Source organism: Lepidochelys kempii, chromosome 14 (genome assembly GCF_965140285.1).
Source record: "Lepidochelys kempii isolate rLepKem1 chromosome 14, rLepKem1.hap1, whole genome shotgun sequence".
Lineage (NCBI taxonomy): Eukaryota > Metazoa > Chordata > Testudines > Cheloniidae > Lepidochelys > Lepidochelys kempii.
The window spans coordinates 25,416,524-25,436,230 of NC_136393.1; the positions used below are offsets into that span (position 1 = coordinate 25,416,524).

The 19,707-nt window shown below is 45.2% G+C and overlaps 1 protein-coding gene across 10 annotated transcripts in view; it reads right to left on the reverse strand.

Annotated features, from left to right (window-relative positions):
* Positions 1 to 19,707, reverse strand: part of DNAH9 (dynein axonemal heavy chain 9) — a 391,252-nt gene that overhangs the window by 97,627 nt on the left and 273,918 nt on the right. For all 10 annotated transcript variants that reach the window (XM_073310874.2, XM_073310873.2, XM_073310875.2 and 7 more), the window contains 2 exons: positions 9,879 to 10,043; positions 5,045 to 5,185 (listed from right to left, as the gene is read on the reverse strand). In XM_073310874.2, the coding sequence (XP_073166975.2) occupies positions 5,045 to 5,185; positions 9,879 to 10,043 (306 nt within the window). The remainder of the gene's footprint in view (positions 1 to 5,044; positions 5,186 to 9,878; positions 10,044 to 19,707) is intronic.

The following is a 19,707-nucleotide window of genomic DNA, read 5'->3' on the forward strand; positions in this document are numbered from 1 at the left end:
GTCCTGTGGTGAGGATAAGGAAGGTGTTGGGAGGAGGCCATGGGGAAGTAGCCCAGGGAGTTGTAGCTGTCGCATAGCTGTTTCAGGAGGCACTCTAGACAGCTGCATTCCACAGGGTCCTGGGCTGGAACCCGGAGTAGAGGGCAGGCCTGGGTTCCCCCCAAACCTCCCAACTCCTGGTCGGACACAGGAGGAGATGATCTGGACTGTGGGTTCACGAAAACGGCCAAACTGAGGGCTGCCGTGAAACTCCAAGGCGAGCAAATCCCCCAATAAGCACAAGACCCACCAAGGTAGAGGAGGAACTTTGTCACACATGTGAATCAGCCCCATATATTGCAGGAGAAAACCTCCTCAAGGCTCTAAGGGGTTTTTCAAGATCACTTAGCAGGGTTTACAAACTGTTTGGAAGAAGTCCTAGACCAGGAGGCAGACTCCCCTTCACCCTCACAAAGCTGGACTCCATCAATCAACATCTCCTGTCCTTTGTGAGCGTGTAGCATTGTTATATTTACACTGGAACTAGCTTGTCATCTGAGAGACCTATGCAGTAATTGCGCCGAAGCTGCCATGGCCCAAATATGTGCCCTCCTCTCATGGACTTCTTTGCAGGAAAAGACCCAGAAGAGCCTATGGGCACCATCTGACTGGCCATGAAGACGACTCTGGAGGGTTATTTTGTCAAAGCAAAATTTTTAATTATTATTATTATTATTATTATTATTTGTATTGCAGTAGCAGCTAGGAGCCCCAGTCAAAACCTAGGGCCCCATTGTGCTAGGTGCTGCACAACTACAGCATACAACAATAATCCATACCCCAAGGAGCTTACTGACCAAGTATACATCCTGAAAGTCAACCTCTTTCCCCACCAGTCAAGGTAGGGGGAACTGGCTGGTGAAACAATGTCCAGACTTGAAACCAAGAAAGAATTAACTATGAATTTACAGCTAGCCACACATTTTAACCTATACCAAAAGACTAACTCTCCTACTCTAAATTCCAGTGTAGAGCAAATACTGGATTCTGTGTCCACTCAGGCTGGCAAAAGAAGGGAACTTAAGGATAGAAAAAAAAGATGAGTTCAACAAATTGGCAGCTGGAGTGGAGGGCTGTGATCTGAAGCTGACCTTTTGATTCTCAGACGAGGGGGTTTAGGCTGTACAGAATTGGGAGGTTCTCTTTTTATGTCTGTATGCTGTCCCTTTTGTGACAGTGATTTCTGGTTATTGCCATCAGAGGAGTGAAGTTCTGGAACAGCCTTCCAAGGGGAGCCGGGGGGAGGGGGAGGGCAAAAAACCTATCTGGCTTCAAGACTGAGCTTGGTAAATTTATGGAGGAGATGTTATGATGAGTTTGCCTACAATGGCATGTAGCTGATCTGCGACGGCTAGCAGCAAATAACTCCAAGGGCCAGAGATGGGACACTAGATGGGGGAGGCCTCTGAGTTACTACAGAGAATTCTTTCCCATGTGTCTGGCTCATGGGTCTTGCCCACAGGCCCAGGGTCTAACAGATGGCCACATTTGTGATCGGGAAAGAATTTTCCCAAGTCCGATTAGCAGAGCTAGCTTGGGGATTTTCGCCTTCCTCTGAAGCATGGGTCACTAGTGTAAATGGTGGATTCTCTATACTCTGAAGTCTTTAAATCAAGATTTGAGGACTTCAGTAACTCAGCCAGAGGTTAGGGGTCTATTACAGGAGTGGGTGGGTGAGGTTCTGTGGCCTGCAATGTGAGGGTTGCACACCCCCCTTACCCCTGTCTGTGCCCCCCCCTCCCCCGGTGTCTGGGTCGGGCATGGGGCTGCAGCTCCATGGTGGGGGGGAGGGGGGAAAGCAAACATGGACACATTGCACAGCTTTAATCTGGGTCTCTAAAAGCTCCTCAGGATTATTACTGATTTGGAGTAGCCAGGTTAATCATGGATGACTGTGTGGCCACTGTCAGCCAATGGCCAGCCAATGTCCCCTCCAAGTCATCATAGAATATCAGGGTTGGAAGGGACCTCAGGAGGTCATCTAGTCCAACCCCCTGCTCAAAGCAGGACCAATCCACAACTAAATCATCCCAGCCAGGGCTTTGTCAAGCCTCACCTTAAAAACTTCTAAGAAAGGAGATTCCACCACCTCCCTAGGTAACGCATTCCAGTGTTTCACCACCCTCCTAGTGAAAAAGATTTTCCTAATATCCGACCTAAACCTCCCCCACTGCAACTTGAGACCATTACTCCTCGTTCTGTCATCTGCTACCACTGAGGACAGTCTAGATCCATCCTCTTTGGAACCCCCTTTCAGATAGTTGAAAGCAGCTACCAAATCCCCCCATATTCTTCTCTTCCGCAGAAGAAACAATCCCAGTTCCCTCAGCCTCTCCTCATAACTCATTTGTTCAGGTCCCCTAATCATTTTTGTTGCCCTCCGCTGGACGTTTTCTAATTTTTCCACATCCTTCTTGTAGTGTGGGGCCCAAAACTGGACACAGTACTCCAGATGAGGCCTCACCAGTGTCGAATAGAGGGGAACAATCACGTCCCTCGATCTGCTGGCAAAGCCCCTACTTATACATCCCAAAATGCTGTTGGCCTTCTTGGCAACAAGGGCACACTGTTGACTCATATCCAGCTTCTCCTCCACTGTAGCCCCTAGGTCCTTTTCTGCAGAACTGCTGCCGAGCCATTTGGTCCCTAGTCTGTAGCGGTGCATGGGATTCTTCCATCCTAAGTGCAGGACTCTGTACTTGTCCTTGTTGAACCTCATCAGATTTCTTTTGGCCCAATCCTCCAATTTGTCCAGGGCCCTCTGATTCCCATCCCTACCCTCCAGCGTATCTACATCTCCGCCCACTTTAGTGTCATCTGCAAACTTGCTGAGGGCGCAATCCACACCATCCTCCAGATCATTAATGAAGATATTGAACAAAACCAGCCCCAGGACCGACCCTTGGGGCACTCCACTTGATACCGGCTGCCAACTAGATGTGGAGCCATTGATCACTACCCGTTGAGCCTGACAATCTAGGCAGCTTTCTATCCACCTTATCGTCCATTCATCCAGCCCATAATTCTTTAACTTCCTGGCAAGAATACTGTGGGAGACCATGTCAAAAGCTTTGCTAAAGTCAAGGAACAACATGTCCACTGCTTTCCCCTCATCCACAGAGCCAGTTATCTCATCATAGAAGGCAATTAGATTAGTCAGGCATGACTTGCCCTTGGTGAATCCATGCTGACTGTTCCTGATCACTTTCCTCTCCTCTAAGTCCAATCAAGACCTCAAGTCCAGTCTTCAGGGCTCAGTGTGTGGAGACTTCATCTCTGAGGTGGGCTATATGACCAAAAATGCCAGCTGGCTGTGACAGCTGATGACTTGAATCTTATTGAGACCAGTTCTCAATAATACATTCCAATCACTGATAAAATCATACCATCTTGTGCCCTGTAGTAACTGCTGGCAGTGCATATGAAATGCGTCAAGCAACCTCATGTCTTGGTTAAGGACAACAGATCATGCCCTGCAAACATAATGCTGACTCCTAGGGATGCCACCCTTAAATATTTAATTGAACTATCGCCACCTAACACAACACACTACTGCACTGCACAGGCATGACTCACATCATTGGGAGGGGGTAGCTTGTCTCTTTCAGCCATGTAGACTGTGCGCTGTTTGTAGGAGAGACCATCTTGCAGATGACACAAAAATTGGGAAAATGGTAAATAATGAAGGGGACAGGTCACTGTTTCAGAGCGATTTGTATCACTTGGCAAACTGGGTGCAAGCAAGCAATATGTAAACGTATACACCTGGGAACAAAGGATGTAGGCCATATTTACAGGCCATACTTACAGTAGTAACTATGAAGGTGATTTGGGGGTCATGGTGGATGATCGCTGAACATGAGCTCCCAGTGGCCAAAAAAGCTAATACAATCCTGGGATATGTAAATAGGGGAATATTGAGTAGGAGTAGAGAGGTTATTTTGTCTCTGTATTTGGCACTGCTGGAATACTGTGTCCACTTCTGGAATTATAACCACTGCTGGAATACTGTGTCCACTTCTGGTGCCCACAATTCAAGAAGGATGTTGATAAATAGAAGAGGGTTCAGAGAAGAGCCACGAGAATGATTAAAGGGTTAGAAAACGTCTTATAGTGACACAGACTCAAGGAACTCAATCTATTTCACTTAACAAAAAAATGACAGAAGTGATTTCATTACAGTATCGACATAGGGAAGAAATATTTAATAATGGGCTCTTCTATCTAGCAGAGAAAGGCATAACACAATTCTGTGGCTGGAACTTGAAGCTAGACAAATTCAGATTGGAAATAAGATGTAATTTTTTTAATAGCGAGAGTAATTAACCATTGGAACAATTTACCAAGGGCTGTGATGGATTCTCTATCACTGACAATTTTTAAATCGAGGTTGGACATTTTTCTAAAGGATCTGCTTTAGGAATTATTTTGGGGATAATTCTCTGGCCTGTGATCTATAGGAGATCAGATTAAATGATCATAATGGTCTCTTCTGACCTTTGAATCTATGAGTATTTCTGTTGTGTTTGTAAAGCACCTAGCACAATAGGATTTGTGGGGAAGGATAGCTCAGTGGTTTGAGCATTGGCCTGCTAAACCCAGGGTTGTGAGTTCAATCCCTGAGGGGGCCATTTAGGGATCTGGAGCAAAAATTGGGGATTGGTCCTGCTTTGAGCAGGGGGTTGGACTAGATGACCTCCTGAGGTCCCTTCCAACCCTGATATTCTATGATCCTGGTACAGGACTGGGACTCTGAGGTGCTACTGAAACAATAAAACCATGAAGTGCTTTTAGAAAGCCATAAATAACAGCAACCTCCATGAAAACCAAGTAATAAAAGGGATTAGGTAATATCTACTTTTATAGTGGGAATTAAAATACCCTCCGCTCCACCTAGCCCAAGAAAACAGATTCCATTCCACCTTAGTATGTTAATGAGGTAACTAAACTGTCCAGCAGAACTCTGGGGAGCTGGGAGAGCTCTTGTCACTCACAAGGGCAGTACCTTCAAAGAGAACTGGTACATGGGGTGAATGGCGTTGAGGTCATTCATGATGAAGTATAGCAGAGAGGCCCGTGCTGCCGCAGGCCGGTAGTGCTCTCTTGCCTCATTAATCTTTGTTTCTGTCACCTTGGACTCCTGGACCTGTGAGGAAATTAAAGACCAAAACAATCATGAAACTATTTTAATTGTGCGACTCTTTCTCACCTCAGAAAGGATGGGGAGAGCAGAGCTCTTCTGCTGCCCCTGTGAGAGGTTAACGTCTACCACAAAACTGGGTGACCAAAGACAGGACAAAAGCCCCTCTGAACATTGCTACAGAGCAATTCTCTGTACTGCCAAGCAGTGAGAATTGGCTGCTGTGATTTCACACAGACTGCAGAGTGAGAACTTGAGTTGTTTAGCCATTCAAATATTCCCCCACTGAGCCACGCAGGTTTGTTTTCTGGGTGGTAAGCAGTGACAGTTAGACGTGGACAGTGCTTATACTGGGAACAGCTGGCCTTGGCTAATTTCTTTGGGTTGTGTTCTGTGAGGCAGGTTTTGGTACATGTTTGTGTCGGCTCCTCCCCTGCCTGTGTCTTTCTGGAATTGAAAAGTGCTGTCACAAAGTGGCTGGGAAAACCCAAGATCTGCCAGCTGCAGGTAAGCACTCTGCTGTATTTCATTTGACGATGCCCAATTACCTGCTTCCACTGGACCCCTCTGAGGTTCCCCACAATACACTCTACTCCTGACAAGCCTTAATCATTTTTGTCATCAGCTAATTTTTCCTCACTAATCGCCCCCCACATGTGGGACACTAATAAATGTAGGGTACCAAAGAATTCTAGGCCTAGCTAGCACTGCTTCCAGGGTGACTCTGCTATTAACTCCACTCCAAGCTGAGAACTGATCATTTACTCCTACTCTTTGATTTGCTTCTCAAAGAATCCAGGACAAGACCATATCTCTTGCCCGTGTAGCTACCAAGTTGTCTTCACAGCCTGTTGTAAGGAACTTTTCAAAAACTCTTTTGGAAGTCTATTAAAGCCACCTGTTCTCTACTCCCCCTTGTTCTAGTTAACTCTTTCACAGCACTTTGATGGGTTGAAGAGGCATGACTGAGCCTTACAGAAGCTATTTTAGTTTGCCCTCCTCATCATACATGTATCTAAGGATTTTCTTGACTAATTCATTCACATTTCCTCTTATTCAAATAAGGCTCATCCATCTGTAGTATCCAGAATCAGCCTTAGTACCACATTTAAAAGTGAGTACAATCTGATATGGTTACTTGGTACAAAGCAGAGGTCTCTCGTAATGTGGTCTATTTTAATCAATGAAGATGTGAGCCAGTGAGGGGTTTTCCTGGGGAGTGGGGGGCCCTGACTGGCAAGGAGAACGGATTAATGCTACAGACAAAATGTTGAGGCCTGATCAATACAGACTGCACGTGCAGGGCTCTGACAAGCAAGGTGTCGGGAGGCAAAACACTCCCATACTGTCTTGCACAGATGGCTTAATGACTTATTTATTTTTCTTCACCTTTACCCTGCCAGTTTTAAGGTGCAGCTAGATTACAGATTGACAATAGAGAGCTGCAGCATGAGGGTCTGTGCAAGCAGCTTGCTGCAGAAAAGATGACAGAGAAGTTGCTAAATGTCACTTTTACCCTCAAGCTGCAGGACTTTTATTGCAGTTCCACCTTTACCTGACAGCAGATGCATGACTCAGAGGGAATTTGTAGCATACAAAAGAGGGAATCCATGAACTGTTATGAGAACTCCCATGATGGTGTTTGCATTTCAAGATGCATGGAATTTAATATGAATAAGGGCCACAAGTGTATGGGGTCAGGTACAAAAATAAATCTTTCCATTGTTAAGAATTAAAGTGAGACACAAAGTTTGATTTACAGATTTGTAGAAACTTTAGGCCTTGTCAGCACAAGTAAGTTGCACCAGTTTAACTGAAATCGGTTTTTAAACCAGTGCAAGCCCCCATGTGGACACACTGATTTTGGTTGAACAGCAGCTGATTTTGGTTTAGCAATTCCTAATCAACTCCAGCTAATCCAACATAAGCCATTCTGCCACCCCACAGCTCCCACACTATAGCCAGTAGGAGCTCGGGGACTCAGTGGGGGCAAGGCTACCGGAAACGGGGACTTTTAATGTCCCAGAAGGATGTACGATTTCCTGGGACAGCTACCTAGAAAAAGGGACGATCCCAGGAAAATCCGGAGAGGTGGCAGCCCTGCCTGCTGCTCCCATCCATCCTCCTCCAAACTAGGCTGGACAACTGTCAGTCACGCAACCACCTAAGGCCATGTCTAAGAAATGCCCACTAACGAGCAGCCCTCTTCTCTCTGGCTGCTGTGCAAGGAGGCATCTGCTGTGTGTGGAGTCTCTTCTACTGGGCTGCTTCTGGTTGGGGAAGGTAGCAAACACAGGCATATCTCTGAGACCAGTGTATCAACTTTATAAATGTTACCGGCATCTATGGGAGCCAGGGGTTGTATTCTAGCTCCATGGGGGGGGGGGGTCACCAAGCTTCCCTCCAGGAGCTACAACCAGTGGGAGGTGATTACTGCACAGCCTAGGACAGGTAAACAACTCCAAAGAACACTCCCCCCACCAGGGATTTTTACATATACTGGGTCAGGTCAGTTTCCAAAGGTCCAAAGAACAAAGAAAGGCTTTTGGCATAAGAAAGGCTTTTGGTCTGGCTCTTGTTCATGATCTGAATACTGGCATGAGCCTTTGTCCAAGAGGGCAAGCTCTGCTGGAAGGGTCTGAAGGACCTTGCCATCTACCTGACCCCCATGTGGAAGATGGGGGATCTCTGGTAAGCACAGCATGCATTTAGACCTTTTATTGTTTTATCTATTTACTCTGTAAATAGATGTACTGCGCTCTGTGAAGGCTGCCTGGTCACTGGTACTCCACTATTATGGAACCTGCAAGTGCTGAGCTACATCAGATGTGCTGGGATAAACACAGGGAATGGCAGGGGAACTCCAAACCTAAATCCCCAGTCTGGAGGGAGACAGTTGTGGGGCTCTGCCTGTTGGGTAGTTCTACACTTATTGCGGTGTGTAGAATACTTACTGCAGTGTGTAGAATTATGCCCAGCTAGCTGGGGAATAACCAGCCATGTAGTTGGTGGGCCATGGCTCAGGCAAGTAGAACAGAGAACGCTATGCACCTGAACTCCAGAGTATATACCTTACACTGGCTTTCTACATGCCCAGGCAGTGTCTTCCACATCTACCCTGCTATTTTTAGCAGCGTAGTGTCCTGCTGTTGGAGCCTTTCAATGCAGCAAGTAGCTTCACATGGTGGTGAAAAGTGTGGGCATGGCCTGTGTGGTCTACACACCACCACAAGTGTAAACATAGCCATAGAGAAGGCGATAGCTGGTGGCATGAGACCTAAGGGGGCATCTCTGCAGCAGAACACAGAGGGGTCCAAAACTCTGAGAGGTGGCATGGAAATTAACCTGGCAGCTCTTGTGTTGCAAGATCCATTGCCAGATAGCAAAGGGCTCTTATGCCTCGCATTCCGCTAGCACTGTCTTTCCAGAGTGAGCATGGAGTTGACCTGCAGCATGTTACCCAAGAGTCCTGCCAGTAAAGCAACTCAAAGGCCACATAAACCGGATCCCAAGTGAGGTCTAATTCCAACATTCACCACCCCCAAAACAGGATGGGTGGAAATTGATTGTCCTTGTTTTAGAAGCTAAAACTGCTTGAAACCTGCATTTCGAAGGGAAAAGAGAAATGCTGAAAGAACATTGCATTCTCTCCACTGGAGCCTGATTCGGCCCCACAGCAAAGGCTAGTTCCCATGTCCAGTGGTTTGCAAGGAAGGTGCAACCACATGAAACATTGCAAAGCTGAGGACGGAGGTACATAAAGTATTTCAATGGGTGTAAGCAAATGAGAAGGCAAACCATCCACAAAACAGAGTCAGAGGGAAATACACTGCTGGCTTTGGCTTTCCCAGACACCATCAATCAATGGCTCAGTCTTAAGGCTATGAGGACAATTGTTTCTAGAATTCACACAGCCTTGCTAAGATGTCCCCTGTGTTCTCCTTTGTGACTGAGCCAGGCCTGTAGGAGTTCAAACAAAATATCTTTGTCAAGCAGAATAAATATGATTTCACATTCAGAGCTGTTAGACACTGCCTAAGAGTGGAGGGGAAACTGTTAGCCTCTCAGCGAGGGGGGGTGGGTCCCGTGCTGAGAAATGAGAGCTGTTGTTCATGCTTGAACCCCAGGCAAAATGATAGGGAAGGGATGGCTTATGCCTGACAGATACAGGGAAAATGTACAAACAGTAAGTCAAGCTGTGTAAATAATAATGGTGACAGTGCAGACCAGTTTAAAAATCAAATTTACACCCAGGGGAACTGCATGGGAACTAAATATCTGAGTTTCTGCATACTGAATCTGGATCACATAAACACCAATGGATTCCAGCTTGCACCTGGGCTGAAATTCTGGCTTAATTGAGGAAGTGTAATGTCTTCAGAATTAATTGAATAAGTAAGTAAATAAATAAATAAAGGCCACAGTATTAAGCTGCAGCAGTGTAACCCATCTTGATACAGTGTTTAAGTTTTATTGTTTTACATCAGGCACTGCTGTTTTCTCTTCTTCCTAAATAGGCAATTTAACATACACAAGCTCTTAAGAATTGAACTGCTCAGAGCCAGCCAGATTAGAGAGCACAGGAATTTATACTGATTTTGATTCTCTATGCAGCAGAAGGGGCAAGAGGAGCATATTCATCTTTAAGATATATAACATCACCCGTGTTCCCTTCTTCTGGCCCGGACTTTGCTTTTACCTTTTCTTCAATTTCTGCGGCTGTCTGTTTGGTGATCTCCAGGTTTTCCACCAAGGCCGTGTCCCCCAAGAAGTTCCCAGATGCTGAGGAGAGCCGGGAAAGCAAATTGTCCTCTAAAGTTTTTAAGGTGATTTTGAATCCATTCTGCTGCTTTGTGAGGTCTGACTGCAAATAAACAATGAGGGAAGTTTTAGCCACAGACCAGTGTCAAGGACAACGTGTCAGTGTTAGATTGAAATTTTCACAACCCACTCGCAGAGGCCAGTGTTTATCATGGCCTTTTGCAGCAGAAATCAATCCAATCCCTACTATGCAGCTCTCTCCAAGAAACACTGAACATGTATGGACTGAGAAGGGACAGGAGATGTATGCCCCACAGCTAAGAGAGCGCAAACTGGTTTGGAGAAAAAGAATTAGGTGAGATCTCACACGCACACACACCCTACATTCTCCCCATTGACACCTCCCGTTTTATGCTTAAGTCAGTCTCGATAAGGATGGCCTTCGGTGCAGTCCAACACTGCTAGCATGGCCGCCACTCTCTCCCATCCCCAAAGGTCCCAGTACCCCTGCGCATGACACATCAACACACGTCATCTCAGAACTGAGAGTAAAACAGGTAAAAGGCTGACAACTAGAAGCAAAAATGGCCAAAAAGCAGAAAGTTCACTTCTATTCAAAGAGATTAGTGCAAGACACATTGCCAGATAGTTCAGTTTCACAACCCAAGACATAATAATGCCTCCACTTTGCTGTTATTATGATTTGTATTCTAGTAGTCCCCAGAGATAGAGCCCCACTGTGCCAGAGAATCGAAGACAGTCCCTGACCCAACGAGTTCACAATCTAAAAGACAAGACAATCAAACAGATATAGGTAAACAACTAAATAGTCACTTGCTGAAGTACAGACCTTGTAAATTACAGTGCTATTACAGTTTTCCTTCAGACAACAAATCCCTCCATAACAACCTGCTCTGCGTACAACTGCCACTCCATAATCTTTCCTCTGTAAATAACGGTTAATAGAAAATACGGTCTATGGTGAAATGAAAGCATCTCTTCCTCAGCTTGGTTACCCTCCACAAGTAGATTCTGCCCGTGCACAAATGATTGCATTTATTGCTCAGCCTTTGCCAGGGGGCACAGTACCTGTACTGGGATGAAGGTACATTATCCAAGAGATAAATTGTATTACAAATTCTCATTTTTTAACATTGTAGTGAGGCGGACTGGCCTCCCACGGACCCGGAGCAGGAGGAACCCCTCACTAAGCCCTGGTGGGCGGAGCCAAGCCACACTCACCCCTCCTGCCGGAAGTCAGTAGGCGGGACGGGAAGTATAAAAGGTGGGTCTGAAAGCTCAGTTGGGCTGCAGCCGCTGGAGGAGCCAGATGCTTCCTGCTTGCTCCCGAGCTTGGGAGACCGCTGCTGGCCCCTGGGGATCTGAGGACTGACCAGAGCTGCCGGAGCCATACGCTGACCCGACAGTGGAGGAACTGCCAGCACTACCACAGGCCTTCTACCCGGATGATCTGGATGACCCTCTACAGGACCAGGTATACTCTGAGGGGAGGTCAGGAAGTGGCCCAGGGGCAGCCAACCCTAGTCTAACTGCAGCACCACCTGAGCATAGGTCAGCGTGTTCCTGTCAGGATCCCTGCTGACCCAGTGGCAAATCCTGCTGCCACTGTTAGGGCCCTGGCCCAGGGTGCAGAGGAGTGGGTGGGGCACAGGCCCACCCTGGGGTGGCAGCCTCCCCCTCTCAAGGCTAAGAAGCCACCACTTGTTGGCCATCTGCCTGAGCCAGGATGCCCAACCCCCTTGCTGCTCGGCCCTGACCCCAGACCCGAACTATAGACTCATTGACCTGCCCTGACTGAGGACCTGGGCTACCTGTGTGCCTTTTTTGCTCAGACTCTGACTGCAGGCCTGAGCTATAGACTCTTGCCATTATCAGAGAAAACATCCCATGGCAAGCCATGCACCTGTCTTGTGCACTGCTGGGTATAATATAAGCTTGGCCTTTCTGCTACTGTGCTGTCAAAAGGAAATAATCACGAATATTTTAGCATATAGAAAAGCCCTTTGAAAGATGAAGGCATTTAAATCCCCAGACTGTATTGAAATAACATCGCTTTGTGGCTCAGAGAACTGGCAACAGACAAGGAGCTTTTCAGCACTAAGGATCCAACCCAATTCTCACTAAAGACAGAGAGATTTCAAATGCATTTGGTGTGAGCCTGAGGTCAAAGCTGCCATCAGATGGTGATTCAGTGTCAGTATGAAATGATCTGGTTTTCTGAGCTCGTTCCAGGCACACAGGCATCCATGCCACCAGAAAGCAGCATTTCTACCCCCACTGTGGTTGATAATCTCATTTGAGACAAGGGACAGAATGGTCCATGGAAACCAGACTTTCCCTTTATTCCCCTCTCAGTCCAGGGCTGAGGAGTTATGTACCAGGAGCCCTGCATTGCTCCCCAAATGGTATTTGTTTTGTATATAGAGGAGTTCAGGCTGTCTATTCTGAACCTTTAATTAATAATAAATCAACTTGAAATCTTCCAAAATACAGGACTGAAATATTGCATATGATATTCACTCTCACACACTGTACACATGTGCCATATCAATGCAGCACCTACTGTACGTAGGACAGCTAATGCACTGAAGTGTGCAGGTTGTTGGCATTCCAACTAGAAATCCTTGTTTTCAGGGACATATTTTTTGGGCAATATATGCAGGACTTTGCCCAAGGAAGTAAATATTTTATAAGTTTTTTGACACAGAAAACTAATTTGGCTATGATATTGCATGTTCCAGTCATTCAAACATGGCCTGCATTTAAAATGACATATTGTAGGCTATTAGTAGTCTAGAATGTGAGCTGGAGGCCCTGGAGTTATGAATAAGGATGGATGCTTCTCCCGCCCCCTCCCCCAATAGCTCGTAATTCCTCTGTAATGCCCTTAAGTGCAAACAGAGAACTGCACATGATGCTGTATTCCCCACAGATGTCTATACCTGATTACTGGTCTGTTATACTATTGTTTTTAATGTCACTGAGGCTATGGTTAGTTATTTGTACAATGGAATTGTCCATTGTTTGATATTTCATATACTACAATGAAAATGGAATTTCTGAAAAAAAAACAGGTTATCATGGGGCATTTTCTGTTTTGTTCCACCACCAAAAGTTAATCCCTTCTATGGGCTAGCTCTCTTCAGGGCTCACAAACCGCCTCCCCCTCTAACCTCACTCACAGATGAAGGAATTTCTCTATATGCGCAACTATTGTCAGAGATCAAAACTGCTGTGCCTGCCTAGCTGAGCCAGCAAACAGCAGCCTTTCCCAAGAGTCTAACGAAGTTCATTCCATTCAGTGATGCTGCTGCTCTAATTCTTTTGCCAAGGCCTCTCTCTCTCTCTCTCCAACCCTGCCAGGAGCAGCCTCCTCATCCTGTTCAGGGGAACGGTTTTCTAATATATCTGTAAAGATCAAGGTCTATTTTTGGAGTAGATTGTCTGTATAGCTCAACACCCTTGGGAAGTGTGTCCATCCTTGGCATCTAGCTGGAACCCTGTTAAAATTGGAGCCTCCCCATAGCCTCTCACATACCAATACTCAGGCCTGTGGGCAGTAGGGGGTCTTAGTTGCAGTGAATCGTTGCCTGCTAGAGCACACTCCTGGGTCTTTGGAAACATTCAGATGATAGCTATGCTTGACCCTTCCACTCAAAATGGAATTCCATCTTTGACCTTTGGGGGGTTGATACTGATCTGAAATCTCAAGGTTTATCTAGAATCTTTGGCTGCCTCCATTGTAATATCACTGTATTCCACAGACTCCTGACATCCAGACACAACCACTTGGCTTCTTCTATTAATTTCTTCTGGAAACTGGTTTCCTAATCCAATAACTCTGTCCCAAGGCAAGCGGATGTACCATGTGAGTCCCATACTAATACCCCCAATGCCAAATGTATTCCTCTAATTTGAAGCATGGCAGAGGAATATAATTGTCTCCATAGCAGATTGATATTTCTTCTTGTGTGTGTGGGAGGAATAATGAACCTTTCCTTGCTTCAATTTCTCATTAGCCACCACAACTCAAATCCTTATGGCAGGACTTGGTAAAGTCCATCAGCATATTAAGACATTGCCAGGGCAGAGAAAGGGGTAAGCGAAAGGTGTTGGGTGGCTTAAACAGATCATCAATTCAGGGGATGAGCCACCTTGTCTTCTGCTGGAGTTTGGATGCAAGACTTATCATAAACTGTCGATAGCTGCCGATTTCAGGAGTTCTCATGAGTTAGGATCTGTTCCAACCACACTGAAATCAATGGGAGTCTTTCGATTGACTTCAGTGGGAGCTGGATCAGGTCCTAACTCAGGAAGATGGCAGTAGCAAACATACCTGACCTTCACATAGCCTGCTCTGGTGAAGAAGAGAATGGAGCAGTAATGTGACTGACTGCGCTCCTCAACTACACCTACTATAAATAAACAATGGCGTTTTAGGGTTAAAAGAAAAGGAGGACTTGTGGCACCTTAGACTAACAAATTTATTCGAGCATAAGCTTTTGTGAGCTACAGTTCACTTCATTGGATGCATTCAGTGGAAAATACAGTGGGGAGATTTTTATATACACAGAGAACATGAAACAATGGATGTTACCATACACACTGTAACGAGAGTGATCAGGTAAGGTGAGCTATTACCAGCAGGAGAGCAGGGCAGGGGGGTGGGGGGCAAAAACCTTTTGTAGTGATGATCAAGGTGGGCCATTTCCAGCAGTTGACAAGAACATCTCAGGAACAGCGGGGGGGAGGGGTGGGGTGGGGGGAATAAACATGGGGAAATAGTTTTACTTTGTGTAATGACCCATCCACTCCAGTCTTTATTCAAGCCTAAATTAATTGTATCCAGTTCGCAAATTAATTCCAATTCAGCAGTCTGTTTTTAAAGTTTTTTGTTGTTGAAGAATTGCCACTTTTAGGTCTGTAATCGAGTGACCAAAGAGATTGAAGTGTTCTCCAACTGGTTTTTGAACGTTATAATTCTTGACGTCTGATTTGTGTCCATTTAGACTTTTACGTAGAGACTGTCCAGTTTGGCCAATGTACATGGCAGAGGGGCATTGCTGGCACATGATGGTATATATCACATTGGTAGATGTGCAGGTGAACGAGCCTCTGATAGTGTGGCTGATGTGATTAGGCCCTATGATGGTGTCCCCTGAATAGACATGTGGACACAGTTGGCAACGGGCTTTGTTGCAAGAATAGGTTCCTGGGTTGGTGGTTCTGTTGTGGATGGCATAGGACAGATTCTTCTGCTGGGCTATCTCGGGGTCTCTCCTTCTGCCCCTCCACCCCCACGAACATGATATAGTTCTGTGGTGACCTAGAATCCTATTTTCAAAGTCTCTGACTCAAGGAATATTACACCTCTGAACAACATACTAACCCACAGAGACCTTCCTACCAAGACTACAAAAAGAAGGATTCTGGGTGGACTCCTCCTGAAGGTCAAAACAACAGACTGGACTTCTACATAGAGTGCTTCCACTGATGTGCACGGGCTGAAATTGTGGAAAAGCAGCATCACTTGCCCCATAACCTCAGCCGTGCAGAACACAATGCCATCCACAGCCTCAGAAACAACTCTGACATCATAATCTAAAAGGCTGACAAAAAGGAGGAGCTGTCGTCATCATAAATAGGTCGGAATATGAACAAGAGGCTGCTAGGCAACTCTCCAACACCACTTTCTACAAGCCATAACCCTCAGTGGGATTAGAGAGTAACCAAAAGAAACTACAGCATTTGCTCAAGAAACTCCCTGAAAAAGCACAAGGACAAATCTACTCAAGATCCATAAACCTGGAAATCCTGGACGCCCCATCATCTCAGGCATTGGCACCCTGACAGCAGGATTGTCTGGTTACGTAGACTCCCTCCTCAGGCCCTACGCTACCAGCACTCCCAGCTATCTTTGAGACACCACTGACTTCCTGAGGAAACTACAATCCATCGGTGATCTTCCTGAAAACACCATCCTAGCCACTATGGATGTAGAAGCACTCTACACCAACATTCCACACAAAGATCCCCCAACTAAAAGCTCTCCAACGCATCAAGGATCTACAACCTATCCTGAAGGATAACCCATCACTCTCACAGATCTTGGGAGACAAGCCAGCCCTTGCTTACAGACAGCCCCGCAACCTGAAGCAAATACTCACCAGCAACCAGACACCACACAACAGAACCACTAACCCAGGAACCTATCCTTACAACAAAGCCCGTTGCCGACTGTGTCCACATGTCTATTCAGGGGACACCATCATAGGGCCTAATCACATCAGCCACACTATCAGAGGCTCGTTCACCTGCACATCTACCAATGTGATATATATACCATCATGTGCCAGCAATGCCCCTCTGCCATGTACATTGGCCAAACTGGACAGTCTCTACGTAAAAGTCTAAATGGACACAAATCAGATGTCAAGAATTATAACGTTCAAAAACCAGTTGGAGAACACTTCAATCTCTTTGGTCACTCAATTACAGACCTAAAAGTGGCAATTATTCAACAAAAAAACTTCAAAAACAGACTCCAACGAGAGACTGCTGAATTGGAATTAATTTGCAAACTGGATACAATTAACTTAGGCTTGAATAAAGACTGGGAGTGGATGGGTCATAGAATCATAGAATATCAGGGTTAGAAGGGACCTTAGGAGGTCATCTAGTCCAACCTCCTGCTCAAAGCAGGACCAATCCCCAATTTTTGCCCCAGATCCCTAAATGGCCCCCTCAAGGATTGAACTCACAACCCTGGGTTTAGCAGGCCAATGCTCAAACCACTGAGCTATCCCTCCCCCCGCAATGTGTGGGTCATTACACAAAGTAAAACTGTTTCCCCATGTTTATTCTCCCTCCACCCCGCTGTTCCTGAGACGTTCTTGTCAACTGCTGGAAATGGCCCACCTTGATTATCACTACAAAAGGTTCCCCCCCACCCTAGCCCCGCTCTCCTGCTGGTAATAGCTCACCTTACCTGATCACTCATTACAGTGTGTATGGTAACACCCATTGTTTCATGTTCTCTGTGTATATAAATCTCCCCACTGTATTTTCCACTGAATGCATCCAGTGAAGTGAGCTGTAGCTCACGAAAGCTTATGATCAAATAAATTGGTTAATCTCTAAGGTGCCACAAGTCCTCCTCTTCCTTTTGCGGATACAGACTAACACGGCTGCTACTCTGAAACCTTTTAGGGTTACTAATTTTAGAATTAAACTTTCTCCTGATCCTGCCCATGCAGTTCATAAGGACCTAGTCTAATCCAGTAGCTCTGGAATTGTACTGCCTTACTCATTTTCTTCTATCACAATCTTTAGAGACAATGGCAGAATATTATCTCTCGACTTTGTGCCTTTTAACAGTAATGAACAGTAATGAATCAGCTAATGGTGCCAGGCTAGTTTAATATGCTGCAAGTAGAGCACTTTAGGTCATTCTGATATGAGCGACTTGGATTTTTTATCTGCATGTAACAGTTTATCTACATTTTTTCAATTATTTTCCACCAGTTTTTGAATAACTCTGTTCTTTTTCTTAATAGGATTGCACACAAAAAGCTAAGTTAAATGGAATTTCCAAGAGGAAATTAATAGTTCTGTATTGAGAGCTGGGTTTGAACAATGTGTAATAAATAAGGCCTGGGGCCACACAAGGAACAAAGAGTAACAAAATATTGCATAACCACTCACTCAGGGAGCATGTTCAGTCCTGTGGGAAAATAGCATGTGACCATGTAATTCAAGACTATCAAAATGCATACATATCTGCATTCCGGGGGTTCCTAGTTTTTGAGTGCTTCAATGATCTGATAATTTATTAGAACAACTGAAGGATTAGAAGAGGGTTTGCCCTAAAGTGATAATTTTGAGGAGCTCAATCTATTTAACTTAGCAAAGAGAAAGTTAAGGGGTGACTATCACAGTCTGTAAGTACCTATATGGGGAACAAATATTTGATAATGGGCTCTTCAATCTAGCAGAGAAAGATGTAACATGATCCAATGGCTGAAAGTTGAAAATAGACAAATTCAAATTGCAAATAGGCATACATTTTTAACCGTAGGAATAATTAGCCGTTAGAACAATTTACCAAGGGCCATGGTGGATTGTCCATCACTCATGATTTTTAAATCAAGATTAGATGTTTTCTAAAATCTGCTCTAGAAATTATTTTGGGAAAATTCCATGTCCTGTATCAGAAGTCAGAGCTGATGATCACAATGGTCCCTTCTGACCTTGGAGTCTATGAATTTGACTTTGCAACATTAACGTTTTTAAATATAGCCTAAATATTACACCCAAAAATGTTTACAAAAGGAAATTGAAAGCACAGAAATTCCATCAGGTGGAATCATACTGACACCCAAATGGGTCATTAGCATGGCTGAAAGAAATTATTACTACTTTATAACATTCTATATGCATTCTACTTAGGTGACTCACAAGCAGTACCCCAGTCTGGAGGCACGGTTTAGAGTCTACTGGAATGGAGATTGCAGGACCACCCTTCGAAGGCCTGCATCCGCTCTGGACGATGTGATAATAGCATAATGGTCCATAAACGTATCTATGGACAACCACATGGCTGCCATGCAAATGTCCAATATGGAAATCTCACTGAGAAACACTATGAACATTGCTTGCTCCTTCATGGAGTGAGCCCATTATCTGTTGAGCTATCTCATATGCAGTTTTGATATACGATTGTGATGGGTTTGGTCACTGAGACCCCCTTGGGACTGTCACCTGATGTGCTGAGACTACCTCTGAGCCCGCTTGGGACTTCAGAACCCTGTCTTGTTGAGCCAGACATGCCAGCCTGCTGCAAATACAGACCCAGGTCTGAACCACATCCCCCAAAGCTGTAGACTTAACTGAAAACGGATTAGCAAGTGCTCCTGTCTCTAGCACCCAGACACCCAGGTCCCAATGGGATCCAAACCCCAAATGAATCCGTTTTACCCTGTATAAGCTTTATACAGGGTAAACTCATAAACTGTCTGCCCTCTATAACACTGATAGAGAGAGATGCCCAGCTGTTTGCTCCCCCAGGTATTAATTACTTACTCTGGGTTAATTAATAAACAAAAGTGATTTCATTAAGTATAACAAGTAGGATTTAAGTGGTTCCAAGTAATAATACAGAACAAAGTAAGTTACCAAGCAAAATAAAACAAAACACGCAAGTCTAAGCCTAATACAGTAGGAAACTGAATACAGGTAAATCTCACCCTAAGATATGTTCCAATAAGCTTCTTTCACAGATTGGACTCCTTCCTAGTCTGGGCCCAATCCTTTTCAGACTAATGTAGGTTATGGCCTGGGCCCAGCAATCACTCACACCTCTGTAGTCACTGTCCTTTGTTCCAGTTTCTTTCAGGCATCTCTTTGGGGTGGAGAGACCATCTCTTGAGCCAGTTAAAGACAAAATGAAGAGGCTTCCAGGGCCTTTTATATTCTCTCTCTCGTGGGCGGAAACCGCTTTGTTGTGCAAAATCACAGCAACAAGATGGAGTTTGTAGCCACCTGGGCAAGTTACATGTCCATGTATGATTCAGCTTTTTGCAGGCTGAGGCCATTGTTTACATATTAGTTTGAACGTCCCCAGGAAAGCTCAGATGTGGATTGGCATCTCATATTTTTGTAACACAAGCTTTTTGCCTAGTGACTGATTTGTTTTGTCAGCTATGTAACATTTTTTGATTGACAGCTCTCTAACTTTTTTGAGTATA